Genomic DNA, 21,008 nt, shown 5'->3' with positions numbered 1-21,008 from the left:
CACGTGTGAGCACCACGCTGGCATGTGAGCAAATGCAGGGGCACTCACACTGGCACTCATTGGCGCTGTCCGTGGTTGCCGGCTTCCATGCCTGCTGGTTGAAGCCAGGGCAGCAGTGGTCACAGGAGCTCCCACACGTGTTGTGCTGGCAGGCGCACTGCAGCCTGTGGGGGGCACGCGGGCACAGAAAGCACTCAGATCCGCCATGGACCCACAGGGACACGAGAAAGGCGTGGCTGTGCAGGGCCTTCACGGAGGGTGGGAGCTGGGGCAGGGTGTTGAGTGGTCAGCGCGGGTGGCCCCTGTCTGCAGGTCAGCCTAGAGTCCTGGGCCCTTTAGGATTTAGCTGTGCCCTCTCCACCATGGCCAGGACCCGAGGCCAAGTCTACGGCTTTCCTGGGCCAGCTCTGAGACCCAGGTCTCGCTCAGGAGGCAGCCCTGGACTCAGCCAGACGCCCCCATGTATCCAGGGCACCTCCCCAGAAGCAAGTGGCCAAGAAAGGCTTCCTCTTCCAGCCGGGGGTGGACACGAGTCAGAGAGCTGGAATCCTGCCTGCTGTCCTGGAGAGCCGCTCCCGTTGGCTCAGTGGGCAGGCGGACAGCTGGCCGCAGCCGAGGACCGAGGTTGTAGCCACCTACTGCACAGAACGCCATCTCCGGCACACACCTCCACAGCTCAGCCAAGGCGGGGAGCAGGAATCACAGCCCCATCCCCGGGCCGTCTGCCCCTCGGTCCTGGGTCAGCACCACAGCTGTGGTGCTGGGCAGGTCCTGAGCAGCCCCCAGGAGCCAGTCCAAGACGAAGAGACCCAGAGCTCCAAATCATGCTCGAGCCCCTCCCCCACGAGGGGCTGCAGGGCCCTGGGACTCAGCCCCACTGCTCCCCGGTGTCCAGGAAGGAAGCAGGAATAACCTGCCACAGAGAGGACAGCACAGGAAGCGCCGAGGATCTGTAACCGAGAACCTGTGGCCGCTGTTTGGTGTTTCAAGAATCTACATAGTCAGGGCACCCCTAAACTAAGAAATGAACACAGAAAGTGGGGTGTCTGTCCAAAGCCCTTGAAAAACCACACTGGAGGGATTCTTCCCAATCCAGGGCACATGGCCATCACACGGATGAAGCCCCGCTGAAGAACCTGCAGAGAAACAACCCAAGAGGGTCAGCCGACGCAACCAACAGCAGGGCTGCACCCCAGGAGCTTCACTTAATGGAGCAACTGAGTAGAAACCATAAAAAGAGAGTGTTTAAAGATTATGACCAAAAGAATCTAAGACATAATAAAAACCACAATGCTATGAAAAAGAGGCAGATGTGACCAAAAAACCAATCAGAACTTCTATAAATGAAAAATAAAATGATTGAAATTAAAGACTCAAAGGATGGGCTACACAGCGGATCAGACACAGCTGAAGAGAGATTCAATGAACTGAAGAAGCCATCCAGAGAGCAGCTCAGGAGGCAGAGGTGGGAATACAAGAAGTCCCGAGACCGAAGGAAACCACCCACGTTCCCACCTGTATAACAGGAATTCCAGAAAGAGAAAGGAGGGAGTGAGGGGAGAGCTGAGAGTCCTAGAGGGCCAACGGCCAAAAATGGTCCTGAAGTAACAAAGACACATAGTTTTAAATTCAAAAAGCACAACCCTTGAGCAACAGGAAATATGTCCACTACTCAACAATGCAGAGTAAACCCGCAGAGCAGTGAGGCAAGATCGCAGAAACACCCAGAAGAGGCATAAAACCCACAGAGGGACAGTGGTGCAGTGCAGAGGACAGCAGACCCTCCCAACCACCGAAAGACGCCAAGAGACTGAAAGGACATTTCCCAAGTGTCGAGAGACACGGCCAGCCACCAACCAGGAAGTTTACAGCCAGCTAAACGATCACCCAAGAGTGAGGGCATGACAGCCATTCAATGACTAACAGACTCTCATGAGAAGTACTAAAGGAAAAGGAAACTGAGTCCCCAGGGATGCACTGGGAGCCAAGGAAGGACAGAGGACAGGAACTGGCAGTCAAGGTGATGGATCCATTGCTGGGTGCAGATACCGTGCCTGGGGTTAGTGTTCTGGGGCCCTGGGTCACCAGGGAGACAACGAGTTAAATCTGCATTTGGCAAGGTCAAGTATGCCTGTTGAAGACGGAGGGCTACCACTGCAATCAACAGAACTAGAAAAGAAATGTAGGGTGATCACCCATTGCCACAGACTGAATGTTCGTGTCCACCCAAAATTCACAGGTGAAATCCAACCCCGAAAGCGATGGTGTTTGGAGGCGGGGCCTTTGGGAGGTGATTAGGTCATGAGGGTAGGGCCCTCGGCAATGGGACTAACATCCTTATAAGAAGATCCCTGAGAGCTCCCTCAGCCCTTCCCCACTGTGAGGACACAGCCAGAAGACAGCCATCTATGAACTAGGAAAAGGGGCCCTCAGCAGCCTCCAGAACTGCAAGAAGTAAATCTCTGTTGTTTGTAAGTCGCCCAGCCTTTGGCATCTTGTTAGCCTGACTCAACTAAAACACCAATAGAAACAAAACATGTAACTTCCAAACCAAGGGATGGGGGAGAATGAATGGGGGGCTCAGTACGGACTGGGCAGGTAGTCAGCACTCAGAACGGTGGCCGTGGCAGTGGAGGTGGGAGAGAGCTTCCGGGGTGGGGAGTGGAAGCAGAGGGACGGTGACAGGCCGGTGGGCGGGGCAGAGCCCTCATGGAAAAGGCAGAGACGGCAGGGCAGGCTGATGCTGCAGGACACCGTGCGTGAGGGGTGCCAGCCTTTGTGGTTCTGGGGGAGACGCCCCGCCCAAGCCCCACCTGCAGGGTGAGCTGAGCTCCGTCCACGCCCAGGTGCAGGTGAGTCAGGGTGGATGCCGACGTCTTTCTAACAGGCAAGGGCAGGCCCACCTCTCCTCTGAGGCCAGTTTGGCCACCCGGCAGGTGCCCTTCCCAACCATCACGAGTTCCCACTCGGCACTTAATTTCCCAGAGCAATTAGCTGTGCCCGAGCTCAGTGCTTGAAACTGTGGGCAAGAACCCATGCCTGGGGCCTGCGCGGAGACTGGAGAGGCCAGGCAGGTCCTGAGGGCCTGCCTGAGTCCTCTAGGGAGTGCGATCACACCTCTTCCATCGTCAGACCCATCAGCCATGCCTGAAGAGGTCTGGGGCTCACCTCTTGGTGCAGCTCTGACGGTGAGAGTGGGGGTGAGCTCCTGCCCTGTCTGGGTTTCATTCGCCTCCCCTATCAATTGGGGTGTGGACACAGCAATACAACCCCAGCAGAAGGGGGAGCTGCATGATCTTGAGGCGAGGGAAGCAGCAGGAGAAGCTCGCCCGCTCCCTGCTGGAGGTGCCCCTCGGGGGCGGGGGCAGGGGCTGGGGAGCCTGGTCACGGGCTCCCCATCGCAGGCTCTGCTTCCTCTCCCAGCACCTCCTGTCCAGCCCTGGACCTGCTTTAAGACCCCCAGCGCACTCAGCCCCACTGGGACCTCTGCGCTGGGCACAGGCCTGCCCAGAACAGGTGCTCCTGGGGCAGCATGTGTGAGCGCCACACACAGCTGCTGACGGATGGGAGCAAGGAAGGAGAGGAGGAAGGAAGGAAAGAGGGAGGGAGGAAGGAGGGAGGAAGGGAGGAAGGGAGGGGGGAGGGAGGAAGGAGGAAGGAGGGAGGGAGGGAGGGAGGGAGGAGCAAATGAACCAACCGAACCGCGCCACCGTGGAGGCTGCGAGCCAGGAGGAGAGCTGGCTCAGCGCCAGGCCCAGCTGATAACTGACCTGTGTACTCACCGCTGAATTTAGGGCGGCTGGAGCCACTTAGGCACGTAGCATCTAGTGGCAGCTTGTTAAAGATGCAGATTCCTGGGCCCTGCCTTATTGGCTGACTCTGGGTGGGGCTCAGAGCCCTCAGCTGTCCCAGCTGTCAGCCCTGAGCTGACCCCCTCAGATGGGGGTCTCTGGGCTACTCCCCGTCCTGAGCCTTGGCCCCTGCCTGTGATGGGGTGTGATCACGGCTGGGGGCAGCAGGGAGTGTTATCGTTTGTGTTCTCAAGGAAGGCGGGGGAGCTTCCCCTATCCCAGAGAACAGAAAGGTGCAGCCTCAGGCGGACTACCTCTCTCACTGACTCCCCTCCACAGGGCCGGGGGCTTCTGCTGGGGGCAGCTGGGGGAGGGGCAGCTGGCTTGCAGGTCCAGGCAAGACTCCACCTCTGCCGGCAGCTCGGCAAACAGGCCCAAGCCAGGCTCCAGGCACTGCCGTTCCACCTCACAGTGCACACGGGGAAACTGAGGCCGAGCAGTGAGGGGCCAGCGCGGGTCACAAGGGCGGGGGACATGGTGGGCAATGGAACCAGGCCTCCTCTCCTTCAGGCGGGGCAGGGAGCTACAGGTCTCACCTGAAGGGGTCTGTGGGGTCTTTAGCGTCACACACATCCGCGTGCCCGTGGCAGACGCAGCGGCCGCCAATGCTGATGTCCTTGATGCTGTAATAGTACTGTGCCCGCCCGGGGCAGTCAGCGCCCGCCCACACCTGCCCCCAGATCTCAACCCCGAGCCCACGGGGCCCCGCCCACACCAGCCCCCAAAGCCCCGCCTGCCTGCTCACCCTGCGGGTGACCGTGGGGTCCCGCAGCGCCTTGCCCATGAGGTGGCCCAGCAGCGTGTTGGTGCGCAGGAAGCGCAGGCGGATGTTGGTGGCTTTGGTGAACTCACGCAGCAGCGGCGAGTAGGAGAAGTTCATGGCCCCTGGGCGTCCGTTCACCAGGGACACCACGATCTGCGGAGGGGCGGGGTCAGGCGTGGGCGTGGCTCCGGCAGGGACCGCCCGGCCACACCCCCTTGCCGCGCCGCACCGCCCACCTCGCCATTCTCCAGGGGCACGATCCGCGAATACTCGGTGCTGCAGATGACGTCGTCGTCCCCCGAGATGCGCTCCACGGTCTGCGGCCCGAACCGCTCCAGGCAGTCTCTCTTGGAGGCTGCGGGAACCGCCGGAGGGTGAGGGCGCGGGGCTCCAGGGAGGCCCTCGGAGGAGGCCCGACGGCAGCGCCCTGCTGCCCTGCGTGCCCGGACCTCCCTGGAGCCTCATGGCCTCAAGCGGGAGGCAGCATGAACCGCGAGGCGGGAAGGCCGCCCACCCGCGAAGCTTCGTTGAAGACTGTGCCACTTGGGAGGACAGGGGAGCTCCTCAGGAGGGCAAGGCCAGGGCTCAGCCTGCCCCTGCCCCGAGCCCAGATGGCCTTACCTGTCCCTCTCTCTGCAGAGAACAAGTGTGTCCCCTGGGTGGCCCTTGCCATCCCCATCCTAGGGGGACCATTCCTGACTGTCCTTCATAGGACTGACCGCCCCGCACTCACTCTCGGGCCTTGGAGTTTGGAGGGACACATATCCCAGGCCCGCCCAATCGAAGCATCCCCATCGACATGATTGGTCAGGGTGGCACATGGAACGACCGGCCAGTGAGCAGGGGTGCAGGGCTCCCGTGCTCTCCTGACCGGGCAGCTAAGCTGGCCGCCTCTGTCACCTCAGGAGCTGCCGGAGCATAAGGCCAGTCCAGAGCGAACCTGGAGATGGCACGAGAGACTCCTGGTACCGAGGGCCCCTGGACCCAGCCATGCCTGTTTCAGGGACACAAGCCACCGAACCCCCACCAGCCTTCGGGGAGACGCACCCGACTGCCCTGACCCACGCAGGAGCCAGGCGTGAGGGCAGGCCTGCTGTCCGGAGACCCTGAGAGAGCGTGCGGCCCACCCCAGGGGACACCCCTGGCCCCGGGAGACTCACAGGCGAAATACTGCCATGGCTGGTAGGTGTGGCCGAAGTCCGTGGACCGTTCCAGCACCCAGAGGTCTGGCCGAGGGGAGTTGGCAAACTTGATGAGCACGTAGGCCACGTGGAAAACCTGCAGGGTGGTGAGTGTATAGACGCCCCTGAGATCCCTTCCATGCCACCTGGGCGCCCCCATACCTGGAGGGCCAGCCCCTGGCCACTGAGGCCTGCACCAGGACAGAGGTGACCGGTGGAACCCAGCATTTCCAGAGGGCTCCCCTCTTGGGCCTGGGGGTGCCTTAGGGCCCAGCCCCACCTGCCTCCCCAGCCCCACCCCAGGAGCTTGGAGAGCCCTGCTGTGAGTCTGCACACAGGCCTGATAGGGACTGGAGTCAGATGGGGCACATGCGGGCAGCCTGTCTCCTGGGCCCGGGAAGTGGGGCTGGGCAAGGCCGAGGCAGGAGCTCATCCCACTGTCCCCAGAGCTCTGGTGGCCGGCCTGGGAAAATGGCCAGACAGTGTCCCAAGCTCCCAGGAGCCTGGCCTCCTCGCACAGCAGGCCGGTGAACCCCTGTCCTGGGATGGGGGCCCCCATCATCTTCAGAGCCAACTGAGGACCGCCCGTTTCACCCGCTGACCGGCCTGCAGGGGCAGCCAGCATGGAGCAACCAGGGCCCAGACTCTGCCTACCACTGTCAGGAGCCCCCAGCGGGGAGACAGACGAAAACGGGCCCTCCCAAAGCTGGCGCGGGGAAATCCTGCCAACCCAGCCCTGGCCTGTCGGGGGGACACCTGGCCAGGCAGCGGGGAGGCTGCTCTTCCAGAGGCGTCCGGAACCCCCCAGGGCCCACCTGCTGCTCTCTCCCTGGGTCTTGGCCTGACCTCACTCCCAGGGAGGGGCCCATCCCTCGTCTCTCTTCTCCTCCTGGCCAGAGGTCAGCATCCCTGGATGTCCCCATGTCCTGTGCCCTTGGGGGCTTGGTGGGGCCCCTCCTTGGCTGACTGCCCCCTGGCCCTGCAGCCTGGCAGGTCTTAGCCTTGGGGCCCCCAGCCCCACCTGGCACAGGCCCGAGGAAAGGGCTCTGGGGCCACTGAGAACAGCCCATGGGCTCAGGCGGAAGTACCTGCCCGGCCTGTGGCCTCGATGATGAGCCACTGAGACCCCAGAGAGGGTGGGCACGTGAGCAGAGCGCACGTCGGCTGTGCACCCCGCACACACCTCTGGGGGCGGCACCCTGACGCCCACCCAGCCTCAGCTTGCCCCACGTGGTGACCACCGGGTAGGGATTGTGGTTTCCAGACCTCAACAGCTCTGAGGGCCAGTGAACCCCTCCCCCGCCCCAAAGCCGAAGACGGAGCCATCGTCCAGGCTGGTCTCTGTGCATGAAGTTTGGGCTCCAAGGAAAGCCGGGCAGGGCCAGTGGGAGACCTGGGCACCCACCCTGCACACGGGGAGAGTGGGGGCCCCAGATGAGGGGGCAGAGAAACAGCTAGTGAGCACGCCATCTGTGGACGGCGCCTTTGCCCCCGTTGGAGACCCCCAGCCCACACCCCCATGCCAGACCTGCTCACAGGGGCACCCCTAGGTGGGCTCTGAACTGCCCACCAGCCTTGAGGGCAACGTCACGCCTCCAGCCGCCCGCCGTCCCCTCAGTGGGGCCCTGCCCAGCCCAGGGGAGCAGGTTCCCTTCTGTTGTCCACTGCTCTGGACTTCTGCCCGGGACCAGCTGCTCTTCGGTCAGCTAGCCAGGCCCCGAGCCTATGGCCACATGGGGCAGAGTGGGGAACCCCTCCAGGGCCGCCCAAGGCACACAGGCACCCCCTACCCCTGGTCAGCCTGAAGTCGCTGTGACGACCCCCTCGAGGGACAGTGGAGGGAGCATGTACACCTCATGGCCCCATCCCTCAGGAGGCCAGCCTGCTAAGAACCCAGGCGTGGCAGGGTGGGGTGGGGGGGCAGGGGGCATAAGGTCCTGGGACCCTGAGACACGCCCATTCTGAGTCCTGCCCTTCCCGGAAGGCCTGGAGTTTACAGGGAGGGGCCCAAGTCAGGCCAAGAATGGCCTTTCCCTGGGTGCTGGGGGGAGTGAGGGCCGATTCACCCACTGCCAGGCCCTGAGGTCACCTTCCACTTGGCCCTGCCCAGCCAGGGGAGGGGCTCAAGCCTCTGGGGGGATGGACCCTACACCCGGCAGGCAATTTGGCCAACTCTCAGGCATTCCAGGGAGCCCTGGGGATCTCAGATGGCCCCTGTGCCAGGAGGGGTCTTCGTGAGAAAGGGGGGCATGGCGGCGTGGGGGGCCTGGGTGTGCAGTGGACATAGGCTGCTCTGGGGGCGGCAGCATGGCCCGCACGGAAGGCCCCCAAGGAGATTAAAGCCTCCCGCCAAGCCCCCTGGGGCCCACCCCCGCCTTTCCCTGAGCGAGGCCACCAGGCTGCACCCTCCGCTGGCCAGCTCTGTCCCTCCCCCAGGTCGAGGGGCCGGTCGCATTTTTCCCAGCTGAGAGCACTTGCACAAATATTGACTCGGAGATGCTAATCGGGCAGGACTCGGGCAGTATGGAAACTTCTGCCCCCAGGCTGGCACGCTGGGTGCGCTCCAAGGAAGACCCTTGCCTTCTGTCCATCTGTCTACCTGGTCATCTGGCTGTCACACAGGGGCCCCGGCCCAGGCTGGAGTGACGGGAAGGCATGTGCTCAGCTCTCCCCATCTGTCCCCGACCTGGTCCTGGTTCCCAGGGCCACACAGCCACGCTGGGCACGACCCGGGAGCGGGAGCAGACCCCTGGCCTCCCTGGACACGGCCCTGCCCATGCCGCCCCTGCCCGCTCGGCTCCACTCGGTTGCCAACGCCGGCTGACCTTTCCCGCTGCTACAGAGTTCTGTACAAAAGGAAAAAAAGTCTTTTAAAGCAAAAGCCAAACAAAAGCCTCCTGAGTTATTTTTAAAAATCTGGCTATTCTGGGGCAGGCACGTCTCCAGGACAGCAGCCGGGCCCGCCTCTCGGCCACGGCTCCCCTGATGGCCCCCACACGCAGCCTGACCTCGGAGGGCCAGGGCTCGCCAGGAGGGGATCCGCCCCGTATCCGCTGCCTGGCGGGGGGTGGCAGGAGGCTGCAGAGCCCTGGGGCCAGAGCTGGGGGCCCTGGGTGGGTCCCAGGCCTCAGTGGCTAGATGGCCCTAGGTGGGCATGGGGCAGTGGGACAAACACAGCAGAAGTCAGAGACCAGGGCTCAGGGTTCAGGCCCTTTCAAAATGGTGTGAAGGCTCTGAAAGTCTTGAAAGGGAAGAGGCCAGCAGAAGCTGGCAGCCACCTGGCAGGGATGCCGCAGAGGCACCACCCAGAGCCGCACCACACACACTGGTGCCCAAAGGCAGAGGTGTAGGGTGGGGAGTGAACATGGGCGGGGCTGGAGTCAGGACATACAGGGAGGGCTAGAGAGGTAACCCGTGCTGCAGACCCCGTGAGGGTCTCTGTAGCCCTAGGGATGGCAGTGCAGGAGGTGACAGCTGGTCGGCAGCCTCCTGGGCTCAGACACCCACGTCCCAGGGATTGGGCTGGGGCTGGAGCCCCTGGGAGAACAAGGTCATCAGGGCCAGCGCACGTCCCCTCTGCCCCGGCCCATTTCGGGGCTGGGGAGCCCCAGGCCAGGCCCTGTGCCCCTGCCTGGGGAAGGAGGGGCCCAGCCCCCAACCGCTGGGCCAGGCGGCATGAATCACCAGGCAGCCTGTGACTCAGCCCTGGCCCTGCAGGAAGCAGGGCCCCGTGCCGATTCCCGGGGACGGGCCAGGGTCCCAGGCCGTGGCTGGGCGGTGGCAGGAAGCCCCTCCTAGACAAGGCGTCCGGGCCGGCTCCCCACCCTCCTGGGCCCCCCGCCCCAGACTGCTGGGCTGGCCTTTGGGGCCCTGTGTGCTGAATCCAGTTGACCCGGCACCCCCAGGTTTGCCCTCTCTGCAGAGACCCCATCTGGAAGCCTTGATAAAGAGGAACGCCGCAGCAGGGGGGCTGGCCGGGCAGGCGTGTCTACTGGGGCCCCCAACTGGGTAAATAAGAATGGCCACCCACACAACGGGAGCCTGAAAACAGGCCACATGTGGATGCAACTCCTGGAGTGGAAGAGCCACTGCTGGAAAGAAAAATAAAACGTTGAAATGTAGAGAGGGTGGGCACAGGCTCCAGAGACCCCGACTGCGGGGCCGGGAGCCCAGCACACAGGTGTGCGGAGCAGGGCAGGGGGACTTTCCGGGGCTGGGTGGGGGTGGAAGGGCTCCGACGGCTCTGCAGGAGCCCACCAGCTAGGGTGAAGGGCAAATGCCCATGTGGCCCAGCACCTCAACGGGGCTGGGCCTGGGGGGATTCAGAGACCCCCCCACCGACTGCCCAGGGGCTGTCTTGGGCCCCCTGCCTGGAAGGGGGGTTTTTAGGCCCTGCCCCCACCCCATCCTCCCTACAGCCTGGCCCAGGTCAGGCCAGATGGGCAGTCCCAGGCCGCAGGAAGTGGAGTTTATCCCACAGGGACCCCGACACCCAAACAGTTTAGTCTCAGGTGTGAGCTGTATGGCCAGAAACCAATACCACGGCATTTGTTTAAAAGCAGACAGAGGGGGCTTCCCTGGTGGCGCAGTGGTTAGGAATCCACCTGCCAATGCAGGGGACATGGGTTCAAGCCCTGGTCTGGGAGGATCCCACGTGCCGCGGAACAGCTAAGCCCGTGTGACACAACTACTGAGCCTGTGTTCTGGAGCCCGCGAACCACAACTGCTGAGCCTGCAAGCCACAACTGCTGAGGCCCGTGCGCCTAGAGCCCGCGCTCCATAAGACAGGCCACTGCAATGAGGGGCCCGCGCACTGCAGCGAAGAGTAGCCTCCGCTCGCCGCGACTAGAGAAAGCCTGCGCAACAAAGACCTAACACAGCCAAAAATAAATAAATAAATAAAATAAAAAGCAGACAGAGAACAGAAGCCTTGGGGGCCACCAGAGCCTGGGGGAGTCAGTGTGGGGTGGCGGGGGTGTCTGTGTGTGCCCAGTGTGAGCAGACGAGTGTGCCAGGATGGCCAGGGGACCGAGGACGAACGGCCCCCAGCCCCGGGCACGGGTGGCCCCTAGCCCCGGGCACGGGTGGCCCCTCTGGCCCCGCGTCCTCCGAGCAAAGCGACAAGCAGAGAGAGGCAGGGTCTCGCGGTTCCCACGAGGAGAGGTGTGGCCTGTGCCGGCCCGAGGACCCTCGGTGGGGAGGCCATCCCGGACGCCCCGCTCTCTCCTCCGCGGGAGCCCAGCTCAAGGGGCCACGTCCGGCCCAGCCCCTGCACCTGTCCTGGCTGCCGGGCACTGCAGCTAGAGCCTGGCCAGCCCAGCCACACTTCCTGCCACTTCCCTCAAGCCACCCGCTGACCCTCCTGGGGCACTGGCCACATGGCCGAGCGCCCAGCTAGGTCTGGACAGCCAGGCCAGTGACCATGACCTCATAACCCAACAGACTGGCGGGCACGCCAGGACCAGGGGGCCTGCCCGGGGAGCCCTGAGCGGGCCAGCTTGGAGGGTGCGTGGCCCAGAACCGGGGCAGGCAGGGCGGACCTGCACGGGGCACCCCAGCCGCAAAACAGCCAGCACGTCCGGGACCCTCAGCGCGGCACTAAGGCCGCAGCAGGTGCTCTCTGCGCCCGCACCTAGAGGAGGGCACCGAGGCGCAGACGGCCTGGCCCTGCCAAGCCTGGCCTCTCCTCCACACTGCCGCTGTCTCCCCAGGTGCTGCGCACACCCCCACACGCTGGGGGGCAGCTGGCACCCCCCGCCCCCTGCCATCCCCCAGGGAGGGCAGACCCCCGACCCTGGCATTTCTAGAGTTTCCCAACCAACACTTTCTGGCCTCACACCCAACTCCCCCAGCCTACGCTCCACTGCCAGCCCAGCTCCGCTCTGCACCTCACCCCCTCCGCCCCCGCTGTACCCCACAACCTGGTCTCCAGGCCACTCCCCTCCAGCTCCAGCCTCTCAGGGCTGGGACAAGGGGCCGCCCCACCCAGGGCGCAAGGAGAAAACACAGCCCGGGGTCGGCAGGGGATCTGCATTCCTCACCTGCATCTGGGGAATGAGGGCTGCGGCCTGCAGGTGGGGGGCAGGGGCTGCTGGCGAGAGCCCCTCCCCACGGCCAGGCCAGGAAGCGGGTGTCTGGAGAGGGTGGGGGACGCCCCCCAGGGCCAGCCCTAACCCTGCCCAGATCCTTAAGGCCACCGGGCTACGTGGACGGGTGAGGCTCCGCGATGGGGAGCCTGAGGCAGGCAGGACGCAGGAGAGAAGCGAGAACCCGCTGCGCCCCCCGGGAGGACAGGCCACTGCTGGAACTTGGGCAAGTGTCCCCTCAGTCACCAGCCGTGGAGACTTCCCGCTCTGGAGAACTCCCTTCCGAGGCCAGCAGCCCGCAAACCTCAGACCTACAGCTCAGTCCTCTCAGGTCTGAGGGTTCCTGGCCGAGACCCACGTGGTGAGCAGGGCAAGAGCGAAGCCCTAGACCTCTGCACGCCCTTCCGGCTGGCTCTCTGCCCCTGGGGCCTGGTTCTCCACCTGCAGAATGCGGGGAACAGGGTCCAACGGCCCTCACCCACCCTGGAACGGGGAAGGTCAGAACAGGATGAGGTGTGACCGGAAGACAGGGCGAGCAGGCTTCCGAGGCCCCAGCACAGGCGGACGCCGCAGGGACCAGGCCCCACCAGCCCCTGCTCCACCCCCCGGGGTGAGGAGGAGCTGCACGCAGCCCTCTCTGTCCTCCCCGGGGCAGGAAGTCCTTCTGATGCCCAGGGCCAGCTGCCCCCATCGCCCCACCCCGCCCCGCCCCGCTTTCTCAGGGCATCCGCTCCAGCTCCCAGAACAAAGGCCCCTGGCAGCCGCTGCACTGGGAGTGCCCAGCCCCACTGCCCACTCAGCCCGCTTCCTCACAGAAGCCCCAGCCCCACCCCAGGACCTGCACCTCGAGCAGCGGCCCAGCCCCAAAGCTAGGAGCCCCCAGGGTTGAACTAGCTTAGCCAGGCCCCTCCCACTCGGCCTCTCTCCCCATCTGCCCCAGGGACTGTGGTCAGAGGGTCCTGCCCTGCCCGGGGACATCCTCAGGGCCCAGCTGCTGCCGTCACCAGACCTGGGGGCACCTGAGGACACAGATCCCGGGGCCCCTATGAGGGCCAGCCGGACAAGTCGGGCTCACTCCTCCGAGACGCCCCCGCCCAGCGCTCCAGCCCATGCCACCTCCGCCCTGCCCTACCGCCTACCCCACGTGGGGCTCCTCGGCCAACGCAGGACCTGGTCTCTGTCCCTGACCCCCGTGAGCAGGGCACCCTGAAGGGACCCAGTCGTCGCACAGTGGCCAAGGGAGGAAGGGGCAACAAGCTCCTTTTCCGAAAGGGAAGGCGGTGAATGCGGAAGTCTCCCCTGAAATTCCACAGTGGCTCAGAAACGTGCCCCGGAAAGAGAGCCCTCTCGCCCACGGAGCTGGAAACCGGGCCCTTCCGCTCCACCCAACTCTAAAGCACACTGGTGGGCAACCCCCATGCTCACCAGCTCCCACTCCAACCAAGGCTGGCAGCCCCCTGGCCCAACCAAGATGGGGCTTTGGGAAGTCAGTAAAGGGGGGAAGGAAGAGAGGAGGGAGGGTTGAGTAGATGGAAAGAAGCGTTGGTGGATGAATGGATGTTAGGGGGGTGGGCTGGGGGATGGGCTGGGGGATGGATGGGCGGATGGGCTGGGGGATGGATGGGTGGATGGGCTGGGGGATGGGCAGGAGGATGGGCTGGGGGATGGATGGGTGGATGGATGGGTGGATGGGCTGGGGGATGGATGGGTGGGGGGATGGGTGGGGGGATGGGCGGGTGGATGGATGGGTGGATGGGCTGGGGGATGGGTGGGTGGATGGGCGGGTGGATGGGTGGGTGGATGGATGGATGGATGGATGGATGGATGGATGGGCTGGGGGATGGGCTGGGGGATGGGCGGGTGGATGGGCTGGGGGATGGGCGGGTGGATGGATGGATGGATGGGTGAGTGGATGGGTGCGTGGATGGATGGGCGGGTGGGTGGCAAAAAGGAAGGATGGATGGGGGGCAGGGAGAGAGGAAGCATGGCTGGGTGGATGGGTGGGTCAATCTCCCCCCCAAACGGGGCTGGAAATGGCCCAGGCCCAGTCTACAAAGTCATTTGAGTCATTTTACATTTGCGTCATTTTACAGTCGGGGAAACTGCGGCTTGGAGGGGCAGGATATACACAGTAAAACCCTCTCCCCGGCCCAGGCCCAGTCTACAAAGCAGATGTGCCGCCTGCCTCCACCTCGCTGGCCCATTTCCTACATATGGACGCCGAGCCTCAGGGGCCACAGAGTCAGGGGGAGCTGAGCGCCATCCAAGCTGCCCCTTGGCCCCATCCACTGCACCTAGGGAGGGCACTGTGCCCACCTGCTCCAGGCCACCCTGGGGTTGTCATGGAGACGAGGCCATTGTGCGCCCAGCAAGGACCCTTGCCCTGCCCTAGTCTGGCCAGGCTTGTCCACGGGAGAGGAGGGGCGAGAAGGGCCCAGCAGCTCAGCACAAGTTCCCCCGACTGACCCTGGGGCAGAGGCAGAATGCACTTCCCCTTCCCCCTCCCATGGGCACCCCCCCACACCCGTGGCAGTGCCAGAGAGAGGGGCACCTGGGGGGGAACACAGGGTTGCTGAGGTCCCTCCCAGGCTCCGGGGGAAGGAGAGCACAGATGCAGTGAAAGCCCAGTGAGCTGAAGCAAAATCGGCCCAGCCCCACCCAGACCTGGTCCAGGCAGCACCACCAGCCCCGAGCCGGGGCTGCAGGCAGGGCCCGCGATGGGCAGCCCCTCCCAGGGCCTAACAGATAACCCATGGCCCCCCGGAAATCGGCCACTTACTGGGACTCAAACCCACACCCTCACTGCCCACCTGCCCGCCAGGCCGGCAGGCCTCCGGGCTGGGGCAAGAGGCACCCAACATTGTCCCCTGAACCTGCCCGCAGGGCCCGCCCCTCCAGCCAGGCTCACAGGAGATGCTTCACCACCTCTCCTCGAATGCCCTCAGGATGACAGTGGGATGGAGGCTCAGCAAGGAGCAGAGACCCACCAGGTCACACACCGGGACCGCGGCAAAGCCGGCCTGGACTCAGGCCCCTGGACTCACGGTCTAGTGCTCCTTCCCTGGCCCCATGAACAGGGAAGGGGGTGGAGGCGAGGTCTAGCAGGATCGACCTTGTAGCCCAGCTCCCAGGCAGGCCCAGAGCTGGCTGCTTCTGGGCTTGGCCTCATCTATCCCCACCCCAGCCGCCAACCCCATCCAAGGAGGCATCGGTACTGTTGGCCCATTTCACAGGCCAGGATACCAAGGCCCGGGGCCTGTCACGTGGGGAGTGGGACGCAGCCCAGGCCCACCAAGGGGGGCTCATTTGTCATTGGGAAACGCCTGGTTCCCACCCCCCACCCCTGCCTGGGCAGGGGCCTGGGCGGGCACACCTAACCCCTTGGTGGCCTCTGCAGCACAGGTATCCTAGGAATGTCCACTTCCTCTGGCCTCCTCTGCATTCCTGGAGCCCCTCCCACTCCGGCCAGTGGAGCCTGGCTCCCTGCAGAGGAATTCCTCAGAGTAAACACCAGGGCTCACAGCATTTCAGCCCCACCTCCATGTTGTCCCCTTAGCGCCCCTCACCCTAACTCTCCACGTGACCTCTGGTAAGCCCCCCATCCAGCACCCCTCTCTCCCTGTGCACCACGAGGATGCTGAGAAGACAAACGGAAGGTGCCCAGCGCCACGCCTCCGTCTGTATGGGCCTGCCACCAGCAGCCCGTCTGTGCCCAGCCTCTGCCCAGTCTCCCAAGCTCATTCTGGGTGGACACCTCGCCTTCTGGTCCTCGCCCCACGGTGAGCCCTTTGGTCAGGGACATAGGGCTCAGGCTGCAGCAGGCGAAAAAGGGACTCTACCTGGCCCAGGTCCAGGGTGACGTTGACCTCATTGTACTCCAGGCCACGTGACAGTGGTGGGCTCTGCCACCAGCGCTCTGTGCCGTCAACGGCGTTGCTCACAGGGTGCGCCCTGTTGCTGTTTGCAGCCGTGCAGATGTCGCAGTACTGGCCCTGTAGGGGAGGGGGTGGTCAGGTGGACAAGAAGGGCTGGGACCCCTTAGCCCTCTGGTCACCCTCCCACCCCATCACACTGGCCGCACCCCCAATCTGTGGACCCTTGTGCGCCAGTCACTCATTCACCTGGCAAATACACACTGAGAGCAAATACACATTCTCAACTTGGGATACGGTTCATGTGAGAGATGATCACGCCCATTACAGAGGACACAGGAGAGCAAGGAGGGAGCAGGGTGCCCGCTGCAGGTGGGAAAACATGGCGGGCCTCCCTGAGGAGGTGGCATCTGAGGCCTACACCATAAGGTGGGGGTGTGCTCCAGGCAGAGGGGCTGGCTGTGCAAAGGCCCTGGGGCAGGAAGAGCAAACAAGGAGTAAACAGCAAGAAAGCCAAAGTAGCTAGAGCTGAGGGGGTAAGAGCCCGGTCAAGGGGCAAGTCACACGTTTCTCGCCCACTTCCGGCCCCCAACCACCAGCCACCGCAGGGGGCTTCAGAAGGGCTCTTGCAGGATGGGGCCTGGGGGGGACCTAAAGAGGAAGGAAGGTGGGGCTACAGCCGGAAGGCCCAAGCCCGATGTGAGCCCCTCCCCACCTCCACTGGCTCATCCCCCAGACCTCTCCACCAGGCTCTCACCCAGAGCCATCTGGATTAGGGTCTCCAGACAGGCGGAATTAAGCCATCTCGGCGGCCTGTGGCGACAGGCCCCAGCGTTGAGGCACGTGGGCAGCCAGCAGACGAGGCCTGGACCTCCTGGCTGTGCCACTTCCGAGCCCTGGGACTGGGCCAGGTCACAGCAGCGGCTGAGCCTCAGCGCCCCGGTGTGAAGAGTGGGGGCGATGCTGGCACCTGCCTCGGCCACTGTAGGATTAACGGATCCCACACGGGGCCTGGCAGCTGCTTCTGTCATGGCCCAGCCACCTGCCGGGGCCCTGTCCTTTTGGGGGAAAGAGGGGGCTCCCAGCACCACCCTGGCCTGCTGTCCCCGTGGCGGAGAAGTAGGTGCTGAAAGCTTCGGGGGCGGGGGTAGAGGCAGAGCCGGGCCCTGGCTGCTGGCCCAGCGGAGGCCCAACCTCCCGCCCCAGAGGAAACCAGACCTGCTGTCCCCCTGCACACAAAGGCGGCCCTCGGAGACTTGGCATTGTTTGAGGCCCAGAGAGGCCACGTCTGGGAAATGCGGCCGTTCCACCCCTCCCAGCCTCCCAGGGGGCCAGACCTTGTCCTAGGAGTCAGAGGTGGGAGCGTGGGAGATCCCCTGCCCCACTCCCAGGCCCGGCAGCCACAGAGAGCCCCCAAGCCTCCACATATGCGTGGCGCGGACACATGTGCTCCTGGCTTCCACGGTGCGCCCAGGATGGAGAGACCAGAAGGCAGCAGACTCAGGCACCGAGCCTCCCATCCAGCGGGCTCCCAGGACCCCTCGTGCTGGGTGCTTTGGCTGACCCTATCTCTACTCTGTTCCTGCCTGGGGCCTTGGCACCCTGATCTCTTGTCGTCCAGCTCAGCTGTCACCTCCTCAGCAGAACCCCAGAGCTCCAGACCACCCAAGGGGCTGAGCTGACCTCTCCGGCCCCATCACTGTGCTTTATTTATTCTACCACAGGAGACATGGACCTGTCTGGCTGTCAGCAATTCTCCATTTACTGCCTCCTGGGGGGTGGGGGGAGGCGCACCTGCCTCGTTCTTAACTGCGTCCCTGGGGCCACCACCCAGAGGTGCCATGCCGAGGGGCTGGAGCAATGGAGGACACCCAGAAAAGGGGTACCATCCGTGCAGGCCATACTACCAGCTCAAATGCTGAACCCCAAACTGGAACCCGGGCTCTGGCTCCCAGACCTGTGGGAACTGCCAGAGGGTGGGCAGAGGAGGGGCTCAGAGGGGCTCACCAAGTGCTAAGCACGTGCGTGTGGGCTGTGCGGGGCCTGGCGGAGCTGGGAGGCTTCTCAGAGGTGGTGGGTAGGGCCATCTGGCTGGGGTGGGCCTTCCAAAGAAGGCTCCCTTGGTCAAGGGTCAAGGGAGCCAAGGGACGTGTCTGCTCGTGTCCACCCAGAGAATCAGGGGAAGATGACTCTACGCCCCATGCGGCCGCAGCGGGACCGCTCAGTGACGTGGTCACTGCCGACCTCTCTGCCTGACGGATGGGGCTGAGGAAAGCAGCCTCTCTCCGCCCCTCTGCTGCAGAGGGTCCTGCCAGGAACAGAGCGAGGAAGCAAGGAGCAGTGATAAGGACTTCCCCTCCCAGTGAGTCACCACGCTGGCAGTCAAGCCCCCGACTTCCCCTGCGGGGCTGGGGCCAGCCCAGAATTCCTCCGATGCCCACCTGAAGTCGCAGGGCCGGACTCCCAAGGTGCCCTCTGCCTGCCCTAGCTGCCCCGATGCCCAGCAGGGCTCACCCCACACCCCGGGTGGCATGACCCTGGCCAGCTTCTGTCCTATCTCCCCCAGGGGGCCCTGGGAGCTGCTGGCCTGCAGCCTTGGGCCCACGTCCTCCCTGACCCACCCACAAGACTGGGCTCTTGGGACAGAGAGGTGTGCCTGGCCACTCAGCTCCAGCGTCTGTGGGCCAGGCCCAAACACCAACCCAACAGGAAGCCAGGGCGGTGAGCAGATCCCATCCCCCAAGAGGACAGGGCAGAGGCTCCAGTAGGTCCAGCAACTTGACTAAGGTTGGCCTTCAGTCTTTCTGGCTGGTCTTTCTGCCCTGGCAGCCTCAGCACAGGGGTGCAATGGCTGAGCACTACAGAGTTTCGAAGAGAGGCTTCAGCTCTAACTTGCTAGACTGTGAGCTGGGAGGGCAGGGCTGAAGTTCTCACTCAGGGCCCCCTCGCTTGCAACGCACAGCCACTGCCACTTGCCAAGTGGTCACTGTGTGACGGACAGCTTCCCCGGCCCTTCAGGCCAAGCTCACAAGTTCGGGTGAGGCCGGCCCTCATGTTGTTCCCATTTTACAGATGAGGAGCCTGAGGCTGGGGCGGGGGGGGGGAGCCACACAGCTACGGAGAAGGCCTTTGACCCCAGGCCACCAGCTCCTGCGCTGCTCCTTTAAGCACTGGGAGGTGGTAATGAATGGCTCCTCCCTCAGGGATCCACGCAGCTGCCCCTCCTCAAGGGCCTGGGCCAGGCAGCACAGGTGGGCAACAGGGAGCCTCTCTCCAACAGGGAGATGGCTTGGCGCCTGGGCTGATTAGCTGAGGAATCCCAGCTGAGCATCTAGGCGGGGTGGCCAGGGCTGAGCCAGGCACTCTGAGCAGCTTCGGAGACCCCCCCCCCAAGCTCCACTCCTCCCCCCGTGCCCTTTGATGTCACCCAGAGGTACTAAGGGCCCGTAGTGGGGTCTCAGGTCGCCCCCGCTCACCCCAGCCAGATCCTGGTCTGGCTTTGGGGCTTTACAGGCCTCAGTTTCCCCACCTGAAACGAGGGCTTGAGACCTCCTGCTCAGCTGTACAGGACGTTGAGGAGAGCATGGGTCCAGGAACCCGGGGAGGGGAGGTGACATTTCTGTCCTGGATGGCTCTGCTGCACCAGGGCCCCCTCTCCCTCCTCCCTCCCTGGGGGGCGGGGTGGGGCAGGCGGCAGGGAAGGGGCCCCAGCTGAGGCTCCCTCATTCATCACCCACCGCATCACTCTACTCTCCAACTACCTCCTCCCTCCCCCTGCCTCTCCTACCCGGAAGGTGGCAGCAAGTCCCCGGAGGCTGAGGCTCAGGTTACAACAGCCTTGGGGCCCCCAGACTCTCCTTCAGGTTTGGCAGGGGTGGGAGGATGGGCCCAGCACGGGGTGGCAAGGAGCCTCCGGGGCAGACCCTATCGCCCCAGGCTGAGCGGCAGCCGGTCTGTGTTCCCATCCTCGGTTAAAAATCCCTCCGTTTGTCCCCCTCCCACCTTGAGGGTCCCACCGACTCCCCAGACCCGCGGGAGCGAGAGCTGTGTCTGGCCCCTCCCGCCCCATCCCCGTCCCATCCCGTCGCCAGCAGGTTCCAGCCTGTCCCGGGGGAAGGCGGAGTGGTCCGCCCCCATCCCACAGGCAGCCGGCCGGGGAGGCCAAGTCCCGCCCTCGCCGGGATCCCAGGACTTGGGGCCGCCGGGGACCAGGCACCAGCCCCTCCCCTCCGGCCAGCCACCGCCGCCGAACTCGAGCGGTGCCGGCCGCGCCCGGGTCCGCTGCGTGCCGCCTTCCCGGAGGCACGCGCACTTCTCTGGCTGAGCCCGAAGGGGTCCCTTCCGTCCGCCGAAAGGCGGAACCGGGGCGTAGGGACGGGAGGCGGGGGCCGCGTTCCGTACCTGGCTTCTCCGCGGCCCCTGCGGCTCCTCGCCGCGTCCGGCTGGAGTTCCGGAGTCCGAGCCCGGTGCGTGCCCCGCGCCGGCATCCCCGCCACCCCGGCCCGGCCCGCCCGACCCGCGGCCCGCGCTCACCTGGATGGTCTGGTTGGGGTCCCCGCCGGCCACGGGGCCCCCCACCAACTTGCAGTAGAGGTCCTCGGTGGGGCGCGGAGTGCCGCGCGCCGGGGCCTCCTCACCGCAGGTGGCGGAGGCGGCGATGCGGGCGCCCTCCGCCAGGTTGAAGTAGGGCGGGTGCAGGCTGAAGCCGCCGCCCGCTGCCGCCCGCGCCCGCACCGCGCCCAGCAGCGCCAGCCCGGCCAGCAGCAGCGGCGCGGGGCCCCGGGAACCGCGGGGCCGCGCGCCCGGCTTCGCCATCTTCCAGCTCCGGGGACGGCGGGCGAGGCGGGAGCCTGGCGGGTCTGCAGCGCGGCGCCCGGCCCGGCTCGGCTCGCTCCGCCCGCGGACGTCAGGCCCCGCCCCGGCCCGCCTGGGCGCCTGAGCCCCGCGCCCCGGGGAGGGGGCGGGGCGGCCGGCCGCCTTAACCCTTGGGACCCCGGCCCGGCCGGCCTCTCGGAAGGGACACCTGCTGGCCTCGGGCCGGGCCGTGGGAACGCGACGCGGCGGCGGCCCCCGGGGCGTGACTCCCGGTCCCAAGCGGCCCCCTCGCGCCCTCGGGCACCCAGGCCCCGGGCGCGCCGGCCTGCTCTTCCCCGTCCAGCGGCTCCGCTCTTTGTTTCCCTAACTTCGGGCACCTCTCGGCGGCCGAGCGCCCCCGGCGGCCCCGGGTCTGGCGCCGCGGCTGGGAGTCAGGCACG

The 21,008-nt window shown here is 65.0% G+C and overlaps 1 protein-coding gene across 2 annotated transcripts in view; it reads right to left on the bottom strand.

The window, feature by feature from the left end:
• Positions 1-20,573, bottom strand: part of LAMA5 (laminin subunit alpha 5) — a 53,443-nt gene extending 32,870 nt beyond the window's left edge. For both annotated transcript variants that reach the window (XM_060079480.1, XM_060079481.1), the window contains exons 1-7: positions 20,287-20,573; positions 15,721-15,873; positions 5,775-5,892; positions 4,851-4,969; positions 4,597-4,767; positions 4,388-4,485; positions 49-164 (exon numbers count right to left, since the gene is read on the bottom strand). In XM_060079480.1, the coding sequence (XP_059935463.1) occupies positions 49-164; positions 4,388-4,485; positions 4,597-4,767; positions 4,851-4,969; positions 5,775-5,892; positions 15,721-15,873; positions 20,287-20,568 (1,057 nt within the window). In that variant the 5' untranslated portion in view covers positions 20,569-20,573. The remainder of the gene's footprint in view (positions 1-48; positions 165-4,387; positions 4,486-4,596; positions 4,768-4,850; positions 4,970-5,774; positions 5,893-15,720; positions 15,874-20,286) is intronic.
• Between the last annotated feature and the right edge of the window lie 435 nt (positions 20,574-21,008).

Source organism: Mesoplodon densirostris, chromosome 16 (assembly GCF_025265405.1).
Source record: "Mesoplodon densirostris isolate mMesDen1 chromosome 16, mMesDen1 primary haplotype, whole genome shotgun sequence".
In the NCBI taxonomy this organism is placed as follows: Eukaryota; Metazoa; Chordata; class Mammalia; order Artiodactyla; family Ziphiidae; genus Mesoplodon; species Mesoplodon densirostris.
The sequence above is the reverse complement of the archived record's forward strand: the minus strand, read 5'-3'. Positions and strand labels throughout refer to the sequence as shown.